We start from the raw sequence: 21,568 nt of genomic DNA, 5'->3' as shown, positions 1-21,568 counted from the left end.
GTAACCCACAGGCAAAGAAATAGAGAAGTATGACCTGAGCTGAGAGGAAAAATTAATAGAAAACAGATGCAGAAATAATATATAATGAGAAGCTCATACAAAATATGCTACTCACGGTGAAGACTCAAAAGAAAACTGAACACGAAAAAATACAGAATTATAAAAGATAAAAATTAAACTTTCTAGAGATTAACAGTACAATATCTGAAATAAAATCACACTAGATAGAAGCAACAGTAGGTTAGTTAATACAAAAGAAAAGCCTAGTTAGTCTGGAGATATAGAAATAGAAGCTATGAGAAATGAGACACAGATTAAAAAGAAAGAGCAAAGAAAATACCTAAAACATGGGGCACCTGTAGGACAACTTCAGGTGACTTAACTTATGTGAAAGGAACCACTGAAAGGGAAGGAAGTGGGCAGGGAACAGAAAAATGAGTCAAAGAAAAATAATGATGCTAGAACAACAGATAACCACATGAATATTTATCTCACATCATTTGTGGGAGTCACATGATGCAGATCATGAAACATAACTGTAAAATCTAGAACCATAGAGCTTTAGACCTCAGATGCAGTTCAGTAGTTGTGTGTGAATGCTTGCCTAGCAGGTCCAAAGCCTTGGGCTGATTCCCAGCAGCACAAACCAACCAACCAACCAACCAACCAACCAACCCATCAACCAAACAAAATCATGCAAAGTTTTAGAAGAAAGAAAGAATATCTTTGTGAAAAAACTATTCTCCAAGTATTTATAAGAAACTCACTTACAGAATAAGAAACAAAACCTCAGGCCTACAAGATGACTAGGCACTTGCTGCCAAGCTGATGACCTGAGTTAGATTCTCAGAACCTACATGGTAGAAGGAAAGAACTGATTCTCACAGGCTGTCTCCTCCATGTGCCTAAGGGCACATAAAAGCATGCACGTGCGCGCGCGCACACACACACACACACACACACACACACACACACCTACACATGCATGCACTTGTGTGCCAGAAGAACTTACAGCTCAATAATAAGACAAATACCAATTTACAGGAGAGTTGTGTAAGATGTTGAATGGTTACTTTGTTTAAAAATGACAAATACTGCACATGGAAAGATCAGTCATCAGGGAAGTGTAGCTTCAAGTCAGGAGCTACTATACACACTGGGTGAGCAGCGAAGCTGCTAATGATGATACCGAGTGTCGGCAAGAACATGGAGCACCTGGACAAGTGCTCTGGCGGGAGCAGGAAAGCAGGCAGCGCTTTGGATAAGCATTCTGGCTGTTTCTTTTTACCTGTGGCCTAGATAATCTCCTTACGTTTTTTTTTTTTTCAGAATAACAAACAAGCATTTCTTCTTTCTTCTTCTTCCTTCCTCCTCCTCCCCTTTCTATTCTTTTTTTGGAGTGGGGCGGGGGGAGAGTTCTCTGTGAAGCCCTGGCTGTCCTAGAACCTGCTCTGCAGACCAGGCTGGCCTCAACATCACAGGGATTTGCCTGCCTCTGCCTCCCGAGCGCTGGGAATCAAGGTGTGCGGGCCACCACCACCCAGCAACACTTGATTCTTTTTGTTTGTTTGTTTGTTTTTGTTTTTGTTTTTTTTGTTGTTGTTGCTTAGGTGTTTGTTTTTTTGTTTTTTTCTCCCAAGAAAACCCAAAGCATTTAACCAAACAATTCTTTGCGAATGTTCAGGGCTCCATCTCTGACATCCTCTACACAGAGAAAACAGTTAACATGCTCATCAACTACTGATAAACTGGGCTTAAACAAGTTGTATCAACATTGGAACTTAGCATGTAAAAAGTCACAGTTCACATTGAATAAACAGAATAAGAGATAAAAATCTTACTCTCAGAGTCTGTGACACGGTGGCTCACACCTGCAATCCCAGCCCTTAAGAAGCCAAGGCAGATGAATACTGTCAGTTAGAAGCCACTGGAAATGCTCTAGACCAGCCTAAGCTACCAGTGAGATTTTGAGACCATTGAGACTTTGTCTCAAAACACAAAATAAAAAGGAATGACATCATCACGCTGATAGACACAGGAAATGCACTTGCCAAGATTTGACACCCTTTTAATATTTTTTAAAAATTTAATACACTGGAAATAGAAGACTTCAGTTTGATAAAGGCATTTTTGAAAACCCACAGCAAATATTTCAAATATTTCATTTAGCTTGAGACCAGGAACAAGACAAAGATGCCTATTCCTAACATTCCTATTTTAACAGTGTTCCAGGGATTCTAGCTAGAGGACCAGGCAAGAATAAACAAAAGACATCCAGACTAAAAATGAAAAAGTAAAAATTATTTCTACTGCAAATGACATGATCTTGGATAAGAAAACCCTAAGGAGTCCATCTCCACATCCCCACATCCCCACATGCTAATCAGTTAATGCATGAGCTCAGAAAGGTTTCAGGACAAAAGATCAGCAATGAAAGACACACATGGTGAGAACCTGAAAGTTTGGTTTATCACTAATAAGCCAAACAAAGCAAACCACTAGAGTCATATTTATTATTATTATTATTTTTTTTTTTTGAGCCAGAGTCCCATGTAGCCCAGGATGGCTTCAAATTCCCTATGCACTTGAAGACGGCCCCGGATCCTCTTATCTCATGAGTGTAGGGAATGTAGGTGTGTCCCCACACCCAGTTTTATGCAGTCCTGGGTATCAAACTCGGGGCCTTGCATATGCTAGAGAAGCATTCTACCAACTGACCTACATCAAGTCCCCCAGGTTGGACAGAGACTTAAATAAATTGTAAATCCTCCTGAGTTCATGGATCTGAAAATACGATGATGACAATACTCCTCACACTGATACAAATTTAATGCAACCCTATAAAAATCTTGCTAGCTTTTCTTTTCATTATTTCAACAGATTGGTAAAACTGATCTAAAATTCACATGAAAATGTAAGGAGTCTGAATAGCAAAAACAATCTTGAAAAAGAAGTTGGAGGACTCACTGGCAAATCACTCCCGGGAACATTCCCTCCGCCCCTACTGATCACAGAGCATGAAACTGCAGCCGTGCAGTGGCCTCTGCACACAGCACTCACTTGGAGTCAACATGGCAGCCATCACTTTAAAGTACTGATCTAATACCCGCTTTGCACTGCTGTGAACGGGAGCTAGACGCTTTTGTCAGAGTTCACTGTTTCCTGGAAAAAGCAACAGTTCAGACCAGAGTTCAGTGTCTGGAGAAAACCAACTAATCTACTGATGACAAAACTTGAACAATTTCCTCGAAATTTCATAGGTGCAGGCTCAGAAGTCTGAAGTTCCTGGAAGATGAAACCTGTTCTCAATTCATGATCCTGCCTCACCCCAGCAGAGAGAATCACCACCTGTGTCACATTAGACAAGTCTGCATGAAGCACCACCTAGAGCATACAGCCAAGGGACAGCACCACACATGTTCAATTTGCTCAGGTGGAATTGCTTACATTTAACCTAACTAGACTGAATGACCAAAGCAGGTGTTTGTAGGTCGCCAGTGTTTTTATTCTCTGTAAATGTTCAGCTGTGTTTCCTAGGAACTAAGTAAAGGACGTTCATAGGGCATGAAAACGGCGGACTGTACTTCCTCACACCATGCACAGTGCTCATATTCTAAGGAATAAAAACACAAGCATGGTTGAGTATGTTGCACACACTTCACCATCTAACCACCCACAGCACCTCAGCTGACTGGAGGGAGCACCGATATCGCCTAGCTTCTAGTCTACAAATCTGAGCTTAATACAGGCTGCCTGTGTTCATATACAACTCTGCTCTGCAAAGCACACTGCTTGGAAGACCAGTTAGGATTCTGAATTCACTCTTGTGAGCTGGATACTTCTAGAGCATCTAGAAGAAAAATGCTAACAATTATAAAGTAAGATTCCAGCGGGAGGAGTGTTTATTGTACTTGGCAGAGTGGTGAGATCTGACCTATAAATCCTAGCTAACAAGGAAACCACAGAACAATCCCTAGCAGCCAGCTACTGGGCCGTGTTGATGTGGTGGCTCTGGCTCTCAGTATGTCCATTTCGAAGGTGAAAAGGACAGGTTCTGCCCAGTGTGGTGAGTGCTCTCTTTCTCGTAATACACAGGAGGCCCAGCTCTGCTCTCAGATTGCTCCACACTCCCGCAGGCCGGCAAGGCACTGAAAACTAATGCAGAAGCTGCAGCACAGCAAACGAGGCCGAGGGCTGGAGCCAGGAAGGTTGTTCTAGGCTTCCTGACAGCAGTTTTTCACACTTGCCATCTGCAGGGAGATGGAGCTTGGGCTCTGATACCTTAGGAAACACGTGACTCTAGATGGTTCTCTCTGCCTCAGTGTGTACAATGAAGGAACACCAGCAGCACTCATGCACATGGAGTGCTGGGGACAGTGCTGGGCACAGGGCTAGCGGTCAACAGAAGCTGGCCACTGTTATTAACCATGGCAAGAGAGATGACACTGAGAGGAAGGTTTTCCAAAACCGAGAGTAGAGTAGGCACCCTGTATCTATCCCGGGGGAAGGAGGCAGCCTCCAGAGATTCCAAACGCAATGGAGTACTAAGCCAGGCCTGGCACACAGGCCTGTAGTCCTTACTACTCAGGAAGCTGACGCAGAAAGATGGAAAGTTCAAGGTCAGCCCAGACACCTTAGTAAGGTTCTGTCTGAAAATAAAATGTATAATGTGCTGAGTACATAGCTCAGTGGCAAAGCCTAGCAACTGCAAGGACCCAGTTCTAATCCATAGTACCACAGAAGGGTATAGGAAGGATATGTTCTTCTCGAGCTAAAATTGTGAGGCCAGTTTTTCATTAACAAACACCTTCAAAATTCACATTTTAATACACTGAGATATGAATACAGGTGTGGTGGTTGCCCCCATAAACTCATGTATTTGAATGCTTGGCCATAGGGAGTAGCATTATTAGGAGGTGTAGACTTGTTAGAGGAAGTTATGCCACTGCAGGGGCAGGCTTTGAGGTCTCCTATGCTCAAGCTATGCCCAGAGTGACACAGTCTCTTTCTGCTACCTGTGGGTCAAGATGCAGAACTCTTGGCTCCTTCTCTAGTACCACATCTGTCTGGATGTTATCAAGTTTCCCACCATGATGCTAATGGACTAAACCTTTAAGACTGTAAGCCAGCCCCAATGAAATGTTTCCTTTGTAAGAGTTGCTGCAATGGAAACCCTAACTAAGTAGAGAAGTAGAAAACAAACAGGTGGCACAAAGTAAGTAAAATGGAGTTGAGTGGTGGAGCATGCAGAAGGCCCAGTTTAGGCTCTTAGCCTAGCATAAAACCATGATAGGTTCAAGGTCACCCTTAGCTACGTATTAAGTTTGAGGACAGCCTGGGCTACATGAGACCCTGTCTCAAAAAGAACAGCAGCAACAACACCAAAATTCATAAAATGAAGCCTGGAAAGGAAAAACCCACGAGAGAGAGACAGAGAGTGAGAGTGACAGAGCGAGAATGACAGCTTAAAATAGTCTGAACATGTAAGTATTATATTTATTTAAATACGTGGTAAATTAACTCAATAGCTGTGAAAAATAAAAACAAATTTAAGGGGTGGGTTACAGGCAAACAGAAAGTTTATCTCTTAGAGCAAATAGGATAAATATTTGGCAAGTACCAGAGAATATTTTAGCAAATAGATATTTCAGTTGGAAATTTCCTGCCTGAGAACAAGTAACTTAGGTTGGACTTAAGATTAGAATTAAAGTTCTATCTTTGCACACCCTCTAATTCAATCCCTCTGTCTTTGCACATCCTTGCACAGACCTGTAACTCAGCCCCTCTGTCTTTGCACACCTTTGACAGGCCTGTAACTCAGCCTCTGTGCCTTAGACTTTTACTTTCAGTTGCAGCTGAAACTAATTTTTCTTCCTGCAAGGGACTGATGTATGCATATGAAGATAGAAAAAGAAAAAAAGAATACAGAGGACAGTGTTTTTTCGGGTTTAAATGGCTTTCAAAACACAATCCCAGATTTGGATTTTTAAAATGAAATTAATAGGTGAGGAAACCACAAATGGTTTAGAAGAACGAAGATAAACATTTGAAGCACACAAAACATGTCATTATTACAGGCTTTTCTAATGATGTTAGAAAAGCCTTTTTCCTTCGGGGGTTTTTTTCATTGTGTCCCCAGCCCTTCAAGGTGGTTCTGAGACATTTCAGAGACAGGAATGGCCTTTCAAAGCCAGTACAGAACAAAGTTTGAGAGGGATGGGTAGAGCCTCTTCCATGAAAAAGCCTAAAGCAAAAATCTCCCAGAAACTGGTGCTTTATTTATTTGGTAACGAGTTCCATTTATAAATACATTTACTGTGTAAAGGTATGAAACAGGCAAGATGGTTCTGTGATTATATATGCATGCTCACATGCCTGATGACCTGAGTTCAATTTCCAGAACCCACATGGCAGAAGAACCATCTCCAGAAAGTTGTACACATGTCTGGATACACACATGCATGCACAATAATGTAATGAAAATGTATGTATGTACGTAAATGTGTGTGTACATGAATGAAACTTAGCTGTGGTGTCAAATTAGTAAAATGGAAATAAAAGGAAGAAGTCTCTTAGAAGTCCACCCTCTAAACTATTTTGTAGCATAACTGCCTTTCATTCTGGCCTGGTCCTCCATTCTCTGTCTCCCACACCCCTAAAAGTGGTTATCATGATGACCAAGCATCCTTGATGGTCGGTGAATGAATTTTCAGTAATGCTGGACCTGTTAAATTCATGTGTAAATCCAGCATGTGGGAGGCAGAGGCAGGCAGATCTCTGTGATTTAAAGTTCAGCCTGGTCAACATAGGTTCTAGGTTTGCTAGGACTAGATAGTGTGATCCCGCCTCAACAAAAAGGACATGCAGACTGGCAAGATGGCTCAGCAGGTAGAGACACCTTCCACCAAGCCTGACAACCTGAGTTTCATCCCCAGAATCCACACAGTAGAAAAAGAGAATCAAAGCCAGAAAGTCGTCCTCTGACCATTCATGAGCTGTGGTACAGGAGTACTGACATATAGGCACACACAACAAACACACATGCAAATAAATACAAACAAAGAACTCCACCCCCCCCAGAATCTCAGTTACATTCTTTATCAGAACTTGGCTTCTTAGGGGTATCTTGTGCAGACAAAGAAAAGCCTTGTTGTTTTAAAACCCACATAATTCCACTCTTAGGTTTTTTTGTTTGTTTGGGTTTTTTTTTTTTTTTTTGTTTTGTTTTGTTTTGTTTTAAAAGACAGGGTTTCTCTCTGTAGCCCTGGCTGTCCTGGTCTCACTCTGTAGACTGACTGGCCTTGAACTCAGCAACCTGCTTGCCTCTGCCTCCCAAATGTTACAGTCAAAGGTGTGTATCGCTACCATCTGGCTCTACTCTGTTTTATAACATGCAATAACTTTCTTTGCCTGTACAGTCAAATCTAGGCTCCTTGGATTCTGGCCTACACATACACCTGACATCAGAGTATCTCATGAATACAAAGAAAGGAAAGCATCTTTGCCACATTAGTCAAGTGGCAGAGATGGCTGTGACCAGGTGGATCTTCAGCAGCCTGTAAAGGTACACGAGCATTTCCTCTTCCCTAGTGTTAAACACTGGGAGGGAAGCTGAATCTGAGGGAGGAGTGCAGCTGCATCAAACTGCAGGGACCAGGCAGGATACAGGCTTCCAAAGGAAGATGATGATGGACACCACAAAATCCATAGTAACTAGAATGTACTGGGCACTTAAACTGTGTTACATGAAGCAAATGCTCTGTATGAGGCTTGCACATATAACTGCCTACTACTCTAAGACACAGATTCTTGGAAAAATTTTCATTTGATTTTTTTTCTTATTTACTTTTTATTCATAATCATAAACTTAACTCTGCAATCCAACTCGACTTGGAGGGGAATGAGGAAAATATGGAACCCAAAGAACTTCAGCGAGAGCAGAGATCACAGGGTACTTCAAGCAAATGGGATTGGGGTGCTCTCCTGAGCTACAGAAGGAATGGTCTGGTGGGTAAGATGCCCTCAAGTCAAAAGAATTAGTTTAGAGTTGTCTACAGTTGGAAATTGTGATCTTCTTGTTGGTCTTGCCATTCCTGGACCCAAAACGCTCCATGGCTCTCACAATGTTCATGCTGTCTTTCACCTTCCCAAAAACCACATGCTTGCCATCCAGCTACTCAGTCTTGGCAGGGCAGATAAAAAACTGGGAACCATTTGTGTTTGGTCCAGCATTTGCCATGGACAAGATGCCAGAACCTGTATGCTTCAGGATGAAGTTCTCATCCTCAAATTTCTCCCCGTAGATGGACCTGCCACCAGTGCCATTATGGTGTGTGAAGTCACCACCCTGGCACATGAATTCTGGAATAATTCTGTGAAAGGAGGAATCCTTATATCCAAATCCCTTCTCTCCAGTGCTCAGAGCATGAAAGTTTTCTGCTGTCTTTGGAACTTTGTCTGCAAACAGCTCGAAGGAGACACGGCCCAAGGGCTGGCCATCGGCCTTGATGTCAAAAAACACGGTGGGGTTGACCATGGCTACAGCAATAGACGACAGGGGACAGCGGCGTCTGCAAAGCCCATTTGACTTTTTTTAACTTAACTATTTTACATTTCTTTATTGGGGATGTGTGTGCCATAGCCACTTGTGTGAAGGGAAAAGGATAACTTGTGGGGAATCAGTGCTCTCCTTCCATGTCATTTCTAGAAATGGAACTCGTTACCAGGGTCAATTGTCTCGTTGGCACCATAGACTATCTTATTATTCTCATTTACAATTGAGAAAGGTGTCTCAAAGAAGTTAAGTATTGTGATAAGGTCACAAGAAAAAAGAAAGAAAGAGCGAGAGAGAGAGAGAGAGAGAGAGAGAGAGAGAGAGAAAGGAAAGAAAGAAAGAAAGAAAGAAAGAAAGAAAGAAAGGAAGAAAAAGAAAGAAGAAAAGAAAGAAATAGGAAAGGCAGAAGTAGGATTCAAATCTTGGATCAGGCCTCAGAGTCTATGTGGTGTACTCACTCTGAGTTTTGTGAGGTAATAATGCAGACACATCATGGTTATAATCATATATACACATAAACAACACATTCGAATTCAGGAAATCAATTCAGACTGATGAATTAAATTAAGCAAGAGTGTACCTTTTGGGAGGAAGGTTTGAGACAGGGTCTGTGCAGCTCAGGCTGGCCTCATACTTATTATGTAGCTGTGGATAACCTTGAACTCCTGATCCTCCTGCCTTTACCTCCCAAGTGTTAGGATTACAAGTGTGCCATCACATCCGGCAAGACTGTATCCTGACAACAAATGGGCTATTTTAAGAACTGATGAAAACTGTATTTCAATCAATCAACTGATAATCAACCTGTTTCATGAGGGCCTACTCTGGTGCGTAGCCAGGAAACAAGAACCTAAGCCATAGTTCATTCTCCCTGGGGGCCTACAAGAGGAATCTAATAGGATGGCATGATTCTGAAACATACTGAATCCACACAGTCTAGTGAGGGACTGCTGCTTTGGTGACAGATTTGCCTCGTGCTCAGACGTCACTGGAGCTGCAAACAATCCCTGAAGCAGATCTCACTGTTGCAAGCTCCGTTTTACCCTGCAGGGCTACCACAAGATCACCACTGGCTTGACATTTGGTTAGTTCTAGAAACCCAGGTCATCTTCACAGGAGGGAAATGTATAGTTACTGTTACATGGGCATGTTCTATGAATATAGCATTCATATATATGTATACACACATATGTGTAGGTATGTCATATACACATACATCATATATATTGGGGCTTATGTTGCCAATTCCCAAAGGTTTGGACAAAAATCAGTGCTGTTCAATATGATATAAACAATGTATGGAATTTAAAACTTCCTACCCCCTACTTTCCCTCTTCACATCACTCCATGACAAAGTAAGTACATGTACTCAATGATAGTTCCCTCCCCCCTTATTTTAGTAGTAAAAAAAAAAAATATCTTTTTTTTTCTTGAGACAAGGTCATACTATACGGCCTTGGCTGGCCTGGAACTTGCTATGTAGAGAAGGTTCTCCAGTTTTGGTTTCCCAGGTAACCAGTTACAGCTGTGAGCCATTATACTTGGCTCAGTAGTTGTTGTATCTCAGTTGTTTTGTGCCGCCGGGATTGAGCTCAAGACCTTTGCACATGCCAGGCATGCAACGTGTCACTGGGCTGTATGCCAGCTCCTCACATTTTGACTAAGAAGTAGAGGAAAGTCATAAAATTAAGTTCAATAGAACATTTTTAAAAATTCTCTAGTTTTAACATTGGAACTCTATTTTAACTGATTGTGTATGTGTGTGCGCATGAGTGTGCCATGGCGAACGTATGGATGTCAGAAGACACTTTTGGAGGTTGGTTTTCTGCTTCCACCACGCGGTCTCTGGGGATTGGTCTTGGTTGGCAGCAAGCGTCTGTATTCTCTGAGCATTTACCAGTCCTGCTTATTGAAGTATTTCAGAGCCAGTGTTTCGACGTGTAGCCTAGGCTTTACATGTGCCATCCTCCTGCGTCAGCATCCCCAGTGCTGAGCTTCTCTGAAATCTGCTGTGCATTTTATATCTACAGAACACCTCAGTTTGGAGCAGCTACATACAGCAAATGCTCGAAGTCCACCTGCGGCTAGCTTCTGCCTCACTGGGTAATGCGAGCACAACACAGAGCTGTGGCTGTCACACTAGAGAAGAGAGTTCTCTGTCCCCACGTCTTACCCATGAAGACAGGGTAAGAGCAGCAGTGTGTGTAGAAGGGAAGTGCTGTTACGTTATTCAAGACGGCACATTTAATTGGGGCATATGCTCTAGTTAACAGTAAGAATTTGAAGGACAGAATCATTAAAAACCCCAAAGCCATCTTCAAGGAGTTTATAACAAAGGATAAGAAAGAAGTTGGGGAAGCAAAGGTATATTACGACATCCAAGGACTGACCCTTTTGTACCAGACTAAACACAATGCATGTCTGGGTGAGGTGGTTTCATATGCCCTTGGCCCCAGCAAAGCACTTTAAGGTGGTTTGAGTTTGGTAACATGGTTCCATATAGATAGAGAACAGTGATTTCAGTAAACACACAACTTTGCCAGTATCCTGGAGAAGAGATTAGTAAGCGGGCCTTTTAAACACATTGGCAGAATGAGATATGAAATTAAGGGATGAGATATGGAATGGTAAAAGACTAGGTCAGCTTATTTGGTAGTATCTGATTTATATTCTTTCTATAATCTCTAGACCCCAGCTAACTCAAGTATAAAATAAAAGGATGCAAAACAGAGGTTCCTTATAGCTAGAATGACCTATATTTTATTATACTCTGAAGAATATAAGGAGGACAATTTTCATATGTTGAGATGAGAAGTACAAGTTAGGACTCTATCTGTCTGTTTAACTGTCTGTGTCTATCATCTATCTACCTTTTGAGATAGGATGTAACTGAAGCTGGCTTAGAACTCAACAGGTAGCAGGGGCTAGCTTTGAACTCCTGATCGTCCTGTGTCTACCTTTCCAGTGCTGAGACTGCAGGTATGGGACACAATACCTGGCTAAACCAGGATGTGGTTTCTATAAAGCAATATGATCCTGTACACCTGGATGTGGATGGATTCTGTGTTCTGATCACTTCTGCATGGCCACAGGGCCTCTATGGATTAATAATGTACATCCCTCCCATAAAACACTTTAAATTTGAACTTTGGGAACAGAGCTCCACATGGACAGAGTTAGACTTTGATGACCTGAACATATTTACAAGGCAACAAATCATGGACAGGCTAAACACAATGGAGGAAAGCTCTGGTCTGCTTGCACTTTGTACTCAGAACCTGACTGTGCACTCGCAGCCTCCTTAGACAGCCCTGGTCAGTTAGGAGAAGCTTGTTTTAATCCGTTGCAGGCTTGCTGCCCTGTACTGCAGTTTGGATTGGTGGAGATCCATTTCAGTCTGTGGCCTGGAACTCATGTACTGCACTTCCCAAGGCTTTCATGTGAACATACCAAATGATTTTTATTTGGGAGGCCCTTCTCTCTTCAATTTACTTTGTGACTCATGATTAAAATAGAACAACTGTATGTGTATCTATAACCAGAAACATACATGGCCTAGAGACATGTATGAAGTCAGAGCCTGAGGGAGGAACACTGAAAAAAAAACTGGTGAAGGCGGAATGAGAACAGGGACTCAACTATCCACCATAAATGAGCCAGTTCAGCTATCTCTACAGGATGAAACAAGAAAAACCGTTACGGAAAATGATACTTTCAAAGAAAAGTGTAAAATGGCAAAAAGTCAAGGTCTTAAAAACAGAGGGTATCTAAGTAGAGTTCACACTCCTCTGGATGACCGAATAGAACACATTTAATGGTCAAGCTCCAAGCAGACAAGGGCAGATTTCCTTGAGACTTCTAGGAAGGTGCACACGGATTCTGTTGGTCAGTCTCACACACTTAGCTGTGGGTAAAACTCTACCTGCAACGTTCCAGGGCAGACTGTGAGTCATACCTGTCTGCTGGCCTTCTTCAGGTCTGTCCAGGCAGTTAGTCAGCAGGAAGAGAATATCAATGCATACAGCTCTGGTCACCAAGCACGGGTTCTGCCTAGAAAAGGAAAGTGTAAACAGTAAACTGCCTGGGCCTTGGGAAAGAGAAACATGACTGTTTCCTACTAGGCATGCCATGAAGTTCAGGCAGCTTCATTACACTAAAAAATTTCTACCCACTGTGGGTAGGAATCAGCAATCTGTAACAAGAAAAGTGCATGAGCCTGTGGCAGAAGTTAGGTCTGTGTCTCAGTCACTGCTCCATTGCTGTGAGGAGACACCACGATCATGGCTACTCTTATAAAGAAAGCATTTAGTTGGGGCTAGCTTATAGTTCAGACTTATAGTTCAGACATTATGGTCATACACAGCACATGGAAGCACTCAGAGAGGTGCAGGATATGAGACCTTTACATCCTGATTGACAGGCAGAGAGAGAGAGAGAGAGAGAAATACTGGGCCCTGTAGGGGCTTTTAAAACCTCAAAGTCCACACCCGGCGACACACCTTCTCCACCAAGACCATAGCTAATCCAACAAAGCCATGCCTCTAATTGTTTCAATCCTTCTCAAATAGTGTCACTCCCTGATGATTAGGCACTTAAATAGATGAGCCCATGGGACCATTCTTACTCAAACTACCAGTCTGTGTGAGGACTAAGCAGATAAAACTCTATGTTGGGCTCCAGATAAACTAAGATTTCCACATCTATTCTACTGATGTGGAAACAAGAGAAGGCCTTATGAAGATCTACTCTCCTCTTACCTGGAGAAACGGGGTGATGGTAGTCACTGGTTATGAAATTGAGGGATTTATACTGAGGTGAAGTGACTGCACTCACAATGAAAAACAAAACCACTGACTGAAAACAGTGTCTGAACAACACAGGTTAACACATGCTGGAGCTGGTGTCCTTCTCCTAAGATAGGAGATTTTTTTTCTTCTTTCAATGACTGCCTCCTTTTACCCTTGGACCCACATGGCAGAACCAGCAAGAAGCTTAGACTTTCTTGTTATAACAGTGCTTGAGGAGCCCTGGCTCTGCACCCAGTGCAGCCTGACAATAGGCCCAGGCAGTGTGCTAAGGACCTGGCACCTGTGGTAAAATTGTAGGCACAGTGGAGTCTGACACATGGGCTTTGTGACTTGTCATTTCTGTGACCTGAGCAGACTCTTGGTCTGTAACGTGGCACTGACCTTACTGTCTCCCTGTGAGTCACCGGATCATCACGGTGTCAGACTGAACTGGAAATGGCATCCAAGGCCTGGCAGGTACAGACACCCCAGTGGGACCTAACCTTGTCCTCTCGTACTCCTAACCTAAGCCTGGGGATGGCACCAGTGTTGTGACTGGTGGAGTTCTGGCTCAACCTTCTCATCTTTGAACATGTGTGGCCACCAGCTCTCTACAGTCTGCTTCCACCTCCATCCTCAGCTGCCCATTTCCGTAAGCTGTCACACACAAACATGAAAGAAGAACCATCACCACAGACGGACATGGGCAGGAGGCCAGAGGCTGATGGCAGAAATCTTTCTCAACTACTTTCTGTACTTTCATTTTCAGCTTATAAGTACTGTGCTTACGTGATGTGGGGGTGATCAGATAAGTGCCTTCACTCACTCAGCCATCTCTCCAGTTCCCCTTATTATTATTTAAGAAAGTAAAATAAAAATATCAGTGTGTGTGTTGTTCATGTGCATACTGCGCACATATGCCATCGTACTCATGAGGAGGTCAGAGGACAGTGCTGTAGAGTTGGTGTTCTCCTTCCCCCTCTGTGGGTCCTGGGGATTGAACTCTTGTCACCAGACTTATGCAATAATACCTACCTGCTGAGCCATCCCTCTGGCTCTCTAGCTCGTGTTTTGAGACTGGGAAGTCACTGAACCTGGACTAGACCACCTGGCCAGCAAGTGACAGGGAGCCTTGTCTCTGCTTCCCCAGCACTGGGATTCCACACATGCACCGCCACAGTTGGCGTTTACATGGGTTCTGGGCCCTGGACTCAGACCCTCAGGCTTGGGAGGCAAGCACTGTGCTGACCAACTGAACCATCACCCTGGCACCTTGTTTTCTTTCTTAGTCTTGCCCATCTTTTGCCTTCATCTTGTTTTCCTCCAGTTTCTCAGTCATACTTCCTGTTGTTGCTCCTCCTTCCACGCAGTGTTTAACAGCTGGGGTTTACCTTGACAAAAGACTACTCAGTGAAGAAAGTCAGAAAATAGGCAGCCAGCCCTTGAAGCAAAAAAATAATTAAAAAAAAAAATCAATGAACCACAGGGCTGAGCAAATGGCCCCAGTAGCTTTGCGCTGAGGCTGGGGAGAAGAGACAAAAGGATGGCATTAGGACTCTGAGCACAAAGAGACTGTGGAATAAGACTCAAGGAATGAGGAGGGAAAACATTCTAGGGTAGGCAAGGGACTATATGAACGTCAGTGCATTTTGCTGTTGTTTTATTTTGTCTTGTCTTTTTGGGCAGTACTGGGGATTGAACCTAGGATCTCAAGCACGAGAGGTGAGTGCCCTACCACTGAACTATAATCTCAGTCTTCATAAATAAACTTGGGCAGGGTAAGATGGCAAGAATTCAGATGGACAAAGTTGACCAGAAAGCATTTTGAGATATCACAATACATGTGGAAGGGATTTTTTTTTTTTTTTTAATCATAAAGAACCTGGCATGTGCTGGGAAAGCAGATGAGTTGCTTTGAATGGGTAACTTAATGTCCTAAGTTCCTGCTGGCTACCACATACCACGTACTGCACAGTCATAGCCTCTTACCTCAGTGTTTTCTGGACACAGCCATAAAGACAAGCTTGTGATAAATTGGTTTGCTTTTTGAACTCAGTAATAGGTTCTTACAATGAAAATTTTAGCTATGTTAATGTCTTTTTACATTATTATATTATTATTAATTTATTATTGATAGGGTGTCATACAGCCCAGCTGGCCTTGAACTTCCTATGTATCAGAGGATGACTTTGAACTCCTGATCTTCCTGTTTCCACTGCCCAAATATACAGATTACGGACCTGTACCACTGTAAAACCTGTTTTTTTTTTTTTTTTTAATTAAGCCAAGGTTCAGTACGTAGCTCTGACTGGCCTAGAACTTGTAGTGATCCCTCATGCCTGGGCTTCCCAAGTGCTGCACGCAGCAGCTAACACCCTTTTAAACGTTCTTACATGAACAGAACCCCCTGCATGTTTCATAAGCAGACACTGGCTGCCAAATATGCTGGCTTCCTGGGACACTGCTCCGGCTTCTCCATGACTTTGAGGCTGAGCTAGCTTGTTGCAACCAAAATTTATGGAAGCTACTTCACACAGTGCCACTTTAGAACCTGGGCACAGAGACTCAGGGTCACACAACAGAGCCCACACTGACTCTGAGGAACTCAGAGAGTGATTCTGGCCGGCAGTCCACCATTCCTGGCTCCATCCTCTAGGAAAGCCACAGAACAGGCCCATGTGGAGTCAAGAGAGTTGGGTTTTCTCTGCGCTGGCTTCTCAGTCAGGAAAGTGCTTCTTTCTTTCTTTCTTACTTGCTCCGACTTGGAGACGGTACGTGTGAGTTCAGGGTGAGCCAGAGGTCTGCTCTTGGTCTGTCAAGCCTCTTTGATGACGGGAATAAAACCCCAAGGAACAGCAAGCCAGCTGGACAGGAAACAAGCCACAGGGTTTTGGGGGGCCTGGGGATTTTTTTTCTACATCCAAATGGAAAAATCCTGGCATGGGCATAGTCTAATGAAGATTTATAGTGTTTGAAAAAAGTCAGAACTGGTCAGGGTCTAACACATGGGCTAAAACCCAGCAGAATAGTGTTAGAAGGTGCAAAAGGCATGAGGACTAAGTTATATATAAGAAATGAAATAAAGTGCTCTTTTAAGAACTATGTTTTTCTTCCACCATTCTTTATAAAAATCATTTCTCTTGACAAACACCCACCCAAGAACCTGATGAGTATGTCTTTGCCTTGGGAAATTTCTGAACTCCATTAAACCTTCTGCCCTCTGTCCTGAAAGCTGGGGGTTGGGGAGAGAAGGCAGGACACATCCACAATGGCCCCAGTGTCTAGAGGATGGCAGGAGCTCTTGGGAAGCCTGTGATAAATTATTTACCTCTCTTGGCCCTTCCGGAATCCCAGAGGCTGCCGATCTGTTTTAACTGAGGCCTATTCATTCAGAAAACATTTACTCAGAAGTTACGAGGAGCCAGGAAGAGTGCCAGGGTCTGGGAGGATGAAGATGACACAGTCACTGCCCTCAAGGAACTTAGAGTCCTGAATAGTGTTTTTCAAACTGCAGAGTATACACGGTCTACTTCATCAGTTATGAAATAAACTGGTGGATTGTGGCCAGTGAAAGAAACAAGATGGAGGTTGGAAAGAGGTAGGGAGAGGAAGAGGAAAATAAACCTCCCAGGGTATTACAGTAGTTTCAGTACCTTGTTTATTACAGGGTTTCTAGAAGGTTCTTGCTCAGAATAATTAATCTTATATATCTTTAAATAATTAATGAAATAAAACAATTTTAAGTAAAATAATTGAATATTCCCCTAGCTTTTGAATTCTTTTTCTAGGTAAAGATGCACAGTACAGAGCTGGGCGTAGTGGTGTACACCTTTGATCCCAGAATTCAGGGAGGCAAGGTCAAGTGGGTTGCTGTGAGGCCACCCTAGTCTCCAAGGCAAGTTCAGGACAGCCAATGCTACACAGAGAAATCCTGTCTCCCAAAATACACTGTACATTGCCCTGACTGGATGGTATCAGTAAAGTTATGGGTATGCTGAGAGCTAACATTCCTGAAATCAAATCTGCTAAGTCTTAAGGAAATTGAAATCAAGTCCCTATCCTCAGCTTTGTGTATGTGGTTTGGTTTTGGTTTGTTTGTTTGTTTTTCGAGATAGGGTATCTCTGTGTAACAGCCTTGGCTGTCCTGGAACTAACTACGTAGACCAGACTGGCCTCGAACTCACAGAGCCTCCTGCCTTGCCTTCCAAGTGCTGGATCTAAGGCATGTGCCACCATGCCTGGCTGGTGTGTGTATGTATTTTTGAGGCAGGGTCTTGCTGTTTAACTGTGGCTGGCCTGGAACTTGCTATGTGGACCAGGCTAGCCTTGAGCTTGTTGCAGTCCTTCTGCTTCTGCCTCCCCATCTGCTGCAAGTTTTTGAGGTTAGGGTACAAATTACTCATGTCCTAATTAGCTATTATTCATGATTTCAAGCTACACTAGATCTCACAAGTCAGTGTTTTGTTTAGTGTATCTCTGTTTATACATGCATATAGATACATGCATATCTATTGTATATAAAAGCTACATTGGGGGGGTATGGTATTTTTGGCTATTTAACATAAAACAAAACACTTGAAATCTACTAGTTTAGTGGGAGAAACATATAACCTCTCATATCAAGGATATGATGGTGGCATGAAAGAGGAAACAACAGACTAAAATGAAGGCTGCTGAGAGCCTGGCTACCTGGTGGGGAGTCTGGGCAGCAGGCCCTGGCAGTGGCTCCAGCAGAGGAAGCAGTTCACCTGAAGGCCTGGGTCCATGGTAACTGTGGAGAATGCAGTGTTGAGAGACAAGAGGAGAGGAAACAGAAGACAGTGCTGCAGGATGCATCAACAGAGCCCCGTGGGAGAGTTCAGAGGCAATCTTAAAGGGTTCCAAAGCCTTTAAGGGCTGAAGATCCTGTGGACCCCATCAGCTCAAACCCAACTGAGGCCTTGGATGTCCACGCAATGCTGTGAACCCAGTGGGGCACCCCCAAAGAGACAATCCACTTGGAATAGCAAACAGCAAACTCTTCCGGAGGAATCGTGCTTATGTTCAGAGAGGGCTAGAAACAACTGTTCTGCCTCAATTCCCTAGCGTTATTAAGGTCTCTAAGTCCGGAAACCTGATCTGGACTTCAACAGAATCTAAGTCTGGGTCACTTCAGTTCCCAAGGAACAAACCCCCAAACTCTGGGTGGAGCCAAGGCTAACTTCTGTTGAACACCATAGGGCTATCTTGCAAAGGGAAAGGGTATAGGGGAGGGGAAAAAGAGGACCAAGTTTTGACCTTACAGAGTATATGGTTTTTGTGGGGGAGGGAGAAAAAAAAAAAAAACAATGACAAGGAATGTCATGAGGGAAGAGGGGGCTGGAGACATGGAAGGACTTGGACTGGTCAAAAGAAAAAGGAAGAGTTGCCAGACATCAAACAAGTTGGAATGATGGGATCTGGAGTCTCAAGCAAGGGCTCATCAGTGCCTGGGTGCTTCAAATGGTGGGTCCAAAGAGGAGAAAGGGCTTCTGGCTGAAGCCAGCAGTGAGGAGAAGTAGCACTGGCCTCCAGCAGGCCCCACAGGGGATGTGGTGAGGAGGGGTGGCCAGGAAAGAGGGACAAAGGCTATGAGATCTGGGAAAAAGCAAGATAGGCGGAGAGGTGCTGGAGAAAAGAGAGGAAGCCAGAGGATGGCACGGAAGTCACCATCTATATAAAATGTCTGCACACCCCGTTATGACCAGGTTCTTGACCCTTGACTGCTGTGCTGGGCCCTTTATTTAAAATGCTCCTTCAAGCTTGTTCTCTGGGGATGCCTGACCAACCTCAGAGGAGGTGGTATGCTGGCTCGATCATGGCATTCTGCTGACAGTCTCTGGGTTTCCCAAAGGTCCCTCCTCTTTGCAATCCCAGCAGCCGAGCACTATTGTGGCGGCTGTCCACAGAGCTTGTGTTTGCTTACAGAGCTGCTGTGGCTAGGACGTAGGAGGTCTTCCTTTGATGCAGCCCATATTAAGCTATGTAAATGTGGAAGTGTAAATTAAATAAAGAGAAGCTCCTTCTCCCATTCTGATTTCCATTTTTACCCCATCCTGGCCAACTAATCAGCATATGGCATTCTTGGAGAAACAAATGGAGATTTGTTTAAGCTATGATGCCAAATGGTCATGAATTGCAGAATATGTAATTTTAAACAAGCTCTTTCCCTCCACCGTACCAGCTAGGATTCAGATCTGCAGGCAAGCCAGCTGTCAGCAACATGTGGGGTTGCCAGACAACCCAGTCCCTGAGATTACCTGCCCCCATGAGGGGACGGTGCTGGTGGGGTCAGTGAGCATGGCAGACTAAAACCACCAGTGCCTGCACATACACCCCAAATGGAGAACCTGCCATGTAGGACTCCTTCTTGGGCTCTTAAAGTGAATCCTTCCCCCAGCGCCCTGTTCTGGTGTGGACTAGCCTCCAGGGAATTTGTAAAAAGACTCTAAGTTGGAAGTGTCTGGAAAGTGTCTGGAAAGGGAACAAAGGCCCCAGCCGTGTGCTGTATCCCTCCATGGGCTCCTCCTGAGGAGGCAGCGTTGCTCTTAGGGGAGAGGATCCAGAGAGCTGAGGCCTTTACCCTTCGACCAGGGTCGTGGGGAGATATTCCATAAGACCCACCCACAGTGTGTGGAAGGCACTGGGACCCCTTCTCAAGGCAGGCCTGAAGACACAGCCTGCTCTGCTTTCCCTCTACCACCACGCAAGGGGAGTCCTGCAACTCCCGGCCATGACTCTCCCCACTGCCTGCATGAAGGCTCACCTGGCCTGTTCAGTGGGCCCTTAGGAGCCTGTCTGGCCCCCACACTCCCAGAGACTTTTGTGTTTTTCCATCTTTCTACTAGGCATCTTTTTCTTATTAATGTGCTACTCAAGCTGTGTGCAAAAAAATGATGAAAAAGAGACCTTGTGTGGCGTTTGGGATTTGTTCAAAGCTTGGGAAACTGTTTTAGAGTGTGTGTTTTATTTCTTTTATGAGAGAAGCATGTTTCCCTCCCTCTGTGACTTGTTTAAAAGTGAAGTTTAATATGCTGCCAGAGAAATTGCTGGTTAATAACTTAATAAGCTATGAGCTGGGAATTATGGGAGAAAAGTAGTATCTAAGAAAACCATTTTTGTAGTTTGGGCTTGGAGGCATTGGTTATGTTATAGAATGCTAACAGAGTCTCTTTTATAATTCCATCTTACTTTTCAGGAGCCTGACAAGGATAAATAAACAGGGCGAATGAGAACTTCTGGATGCTGAATGACAAGTCTGGACATATCAAGGGGACAATTTCTTGTAGCATGTCTGACAAACTATGGTCACGTGAGCCTGGCAAGGTATATGCTTGGCCCTCGGTTCCAGCAATAAAAGCAACAGAATAACAGTGAACTGCATTTTATGAAAGGGTTATCTTCACAAATATTCTTATTTTATCTTTATACTAAGAAACATAGACATTATTTTTCCATTTTTCAGAATCAACAATACTGTTCGTAGAGCTCAAATGACCTTTCCAAGATCAGGGCAAAGCCAAGAATAGAGTCAAGGTCTCCCAGACAAACACGTTGTATTTATATGTCCTGAACACACGTCCTGAAGAGAGCCAGTGTGCCAAGCATAAAGGGCACACTGGGCTGCACCCACATGCTGGTGTTGGGCCTCTTTCCAGCATGGCTGACAATGCTAACAGCTACCCAGCTACCTGACCATAGACAGCCCCTCATATGCTTGGCTCTTCCACACTGCAAAGCCACTACTGCCATGTCTTCACAAGCCTCCTGTATTTTTTTACCTTAACATTTATTATTTCTTTTTCTTTCTTATTTTTTAGAGCTTTCGCCTCCAAAATAAATAAATAAATAAATAAATAAATAAGTGGAGCCTCTGGATATTACAGGCCACACTAGTGGGCTTCAGGACCACATGGCAGTGCTCCCCCAGCCCCAGGCTTGAGGCTTCCTATAAAACCAGTGCCTCAAGAAGCAGGCCCTCCCCAGAATACAGGGCTGTGGGCTGGTGAGGGCTCTTTAAGCTCAAGGAAGAATGAGTGAGCCTGCATGGGAAGGGAAGGTGTTTCCAATGACTTGCAGGCTACTGTGATCACTGAAGAGGTCTAGGTACCACAGATAGCTGAGGGCAAGGAGAAGTGAAGGGCAGAGAGGGAGGCGAGGGCCTCTTCCAGGCTGCTCCCTCAGTCTACTCACAGAGACCAGGCCCTTC

General features: G+C 43.8%; 2 protein-coding genes across 2 annotated transcripts in view; both read right to left on the bottom strand.

Moving 5' to 3' along the window:
- The window catches only part of Thada (THADA armadillo repeat containing), a 294,790-nt gene that overhangs the window by 61,077 nt on the left and 212,145 nt on the right, over positions 1 to 21,568 (bottom strand). Inside the window, exon 31 of the mRNA XM_021652847.2 lies at positions 12,510 to 12,604. Within this exon, the coding sequence (XP_021508522.1) occupies positions 12,510 to 12,604 (95 nt within the window). The remainder of the gene's footprint in view (positions 1 to 12,509; positions 12,605 to 21,568) is intronic.
- LOC110558104 (peptidyl-prolyl cis-trans isomerase A-like) lies at positions 7,835 to 8,593 on the bottom strand. The gene has a single exon (XM_060363631.1). It carries the CDS (start codon positions 8,534 to 8,536, stop codon positions 8,174 to 8,176), a length of 363 nt encoding a protein of 120 aa, XP_060219614.1. The 5' UTR covers positions 8,537 to 8,593; the 3' UTR covers positions 7,835 to 8,173.

This window comes from Meriones unguiculatus, chromosome 1 (assembly GCF_030254825.1).
Source record: "Meriones unguiculatus strain TT.TT164.6M chromosome 1, Bangor_MerUng_6.1, whole genome shotgun sequence".
Taxonomy (NCBI): domain Eukaryota; kingdom Metazoa; phylum Chordata; class Mammalia; order Rodentia; family Muridae; genus Meriones; species Meriones unguiculatus.
Note: the sequence above shows the minus strand (reverse complement) of the source record. Positions and strands in the feature narration are given on the sequence as shown.

Bases quoted from the DNA above. Each gene is read 5' to 3' on its own strand.
- LOC110558104 (XM_060363631.1), bottom strand. From the start codon at position 8,536: ATGGTCAACCCCACCGTGTTTTTTGACATCAAGGCCGATGGCCAGCCC.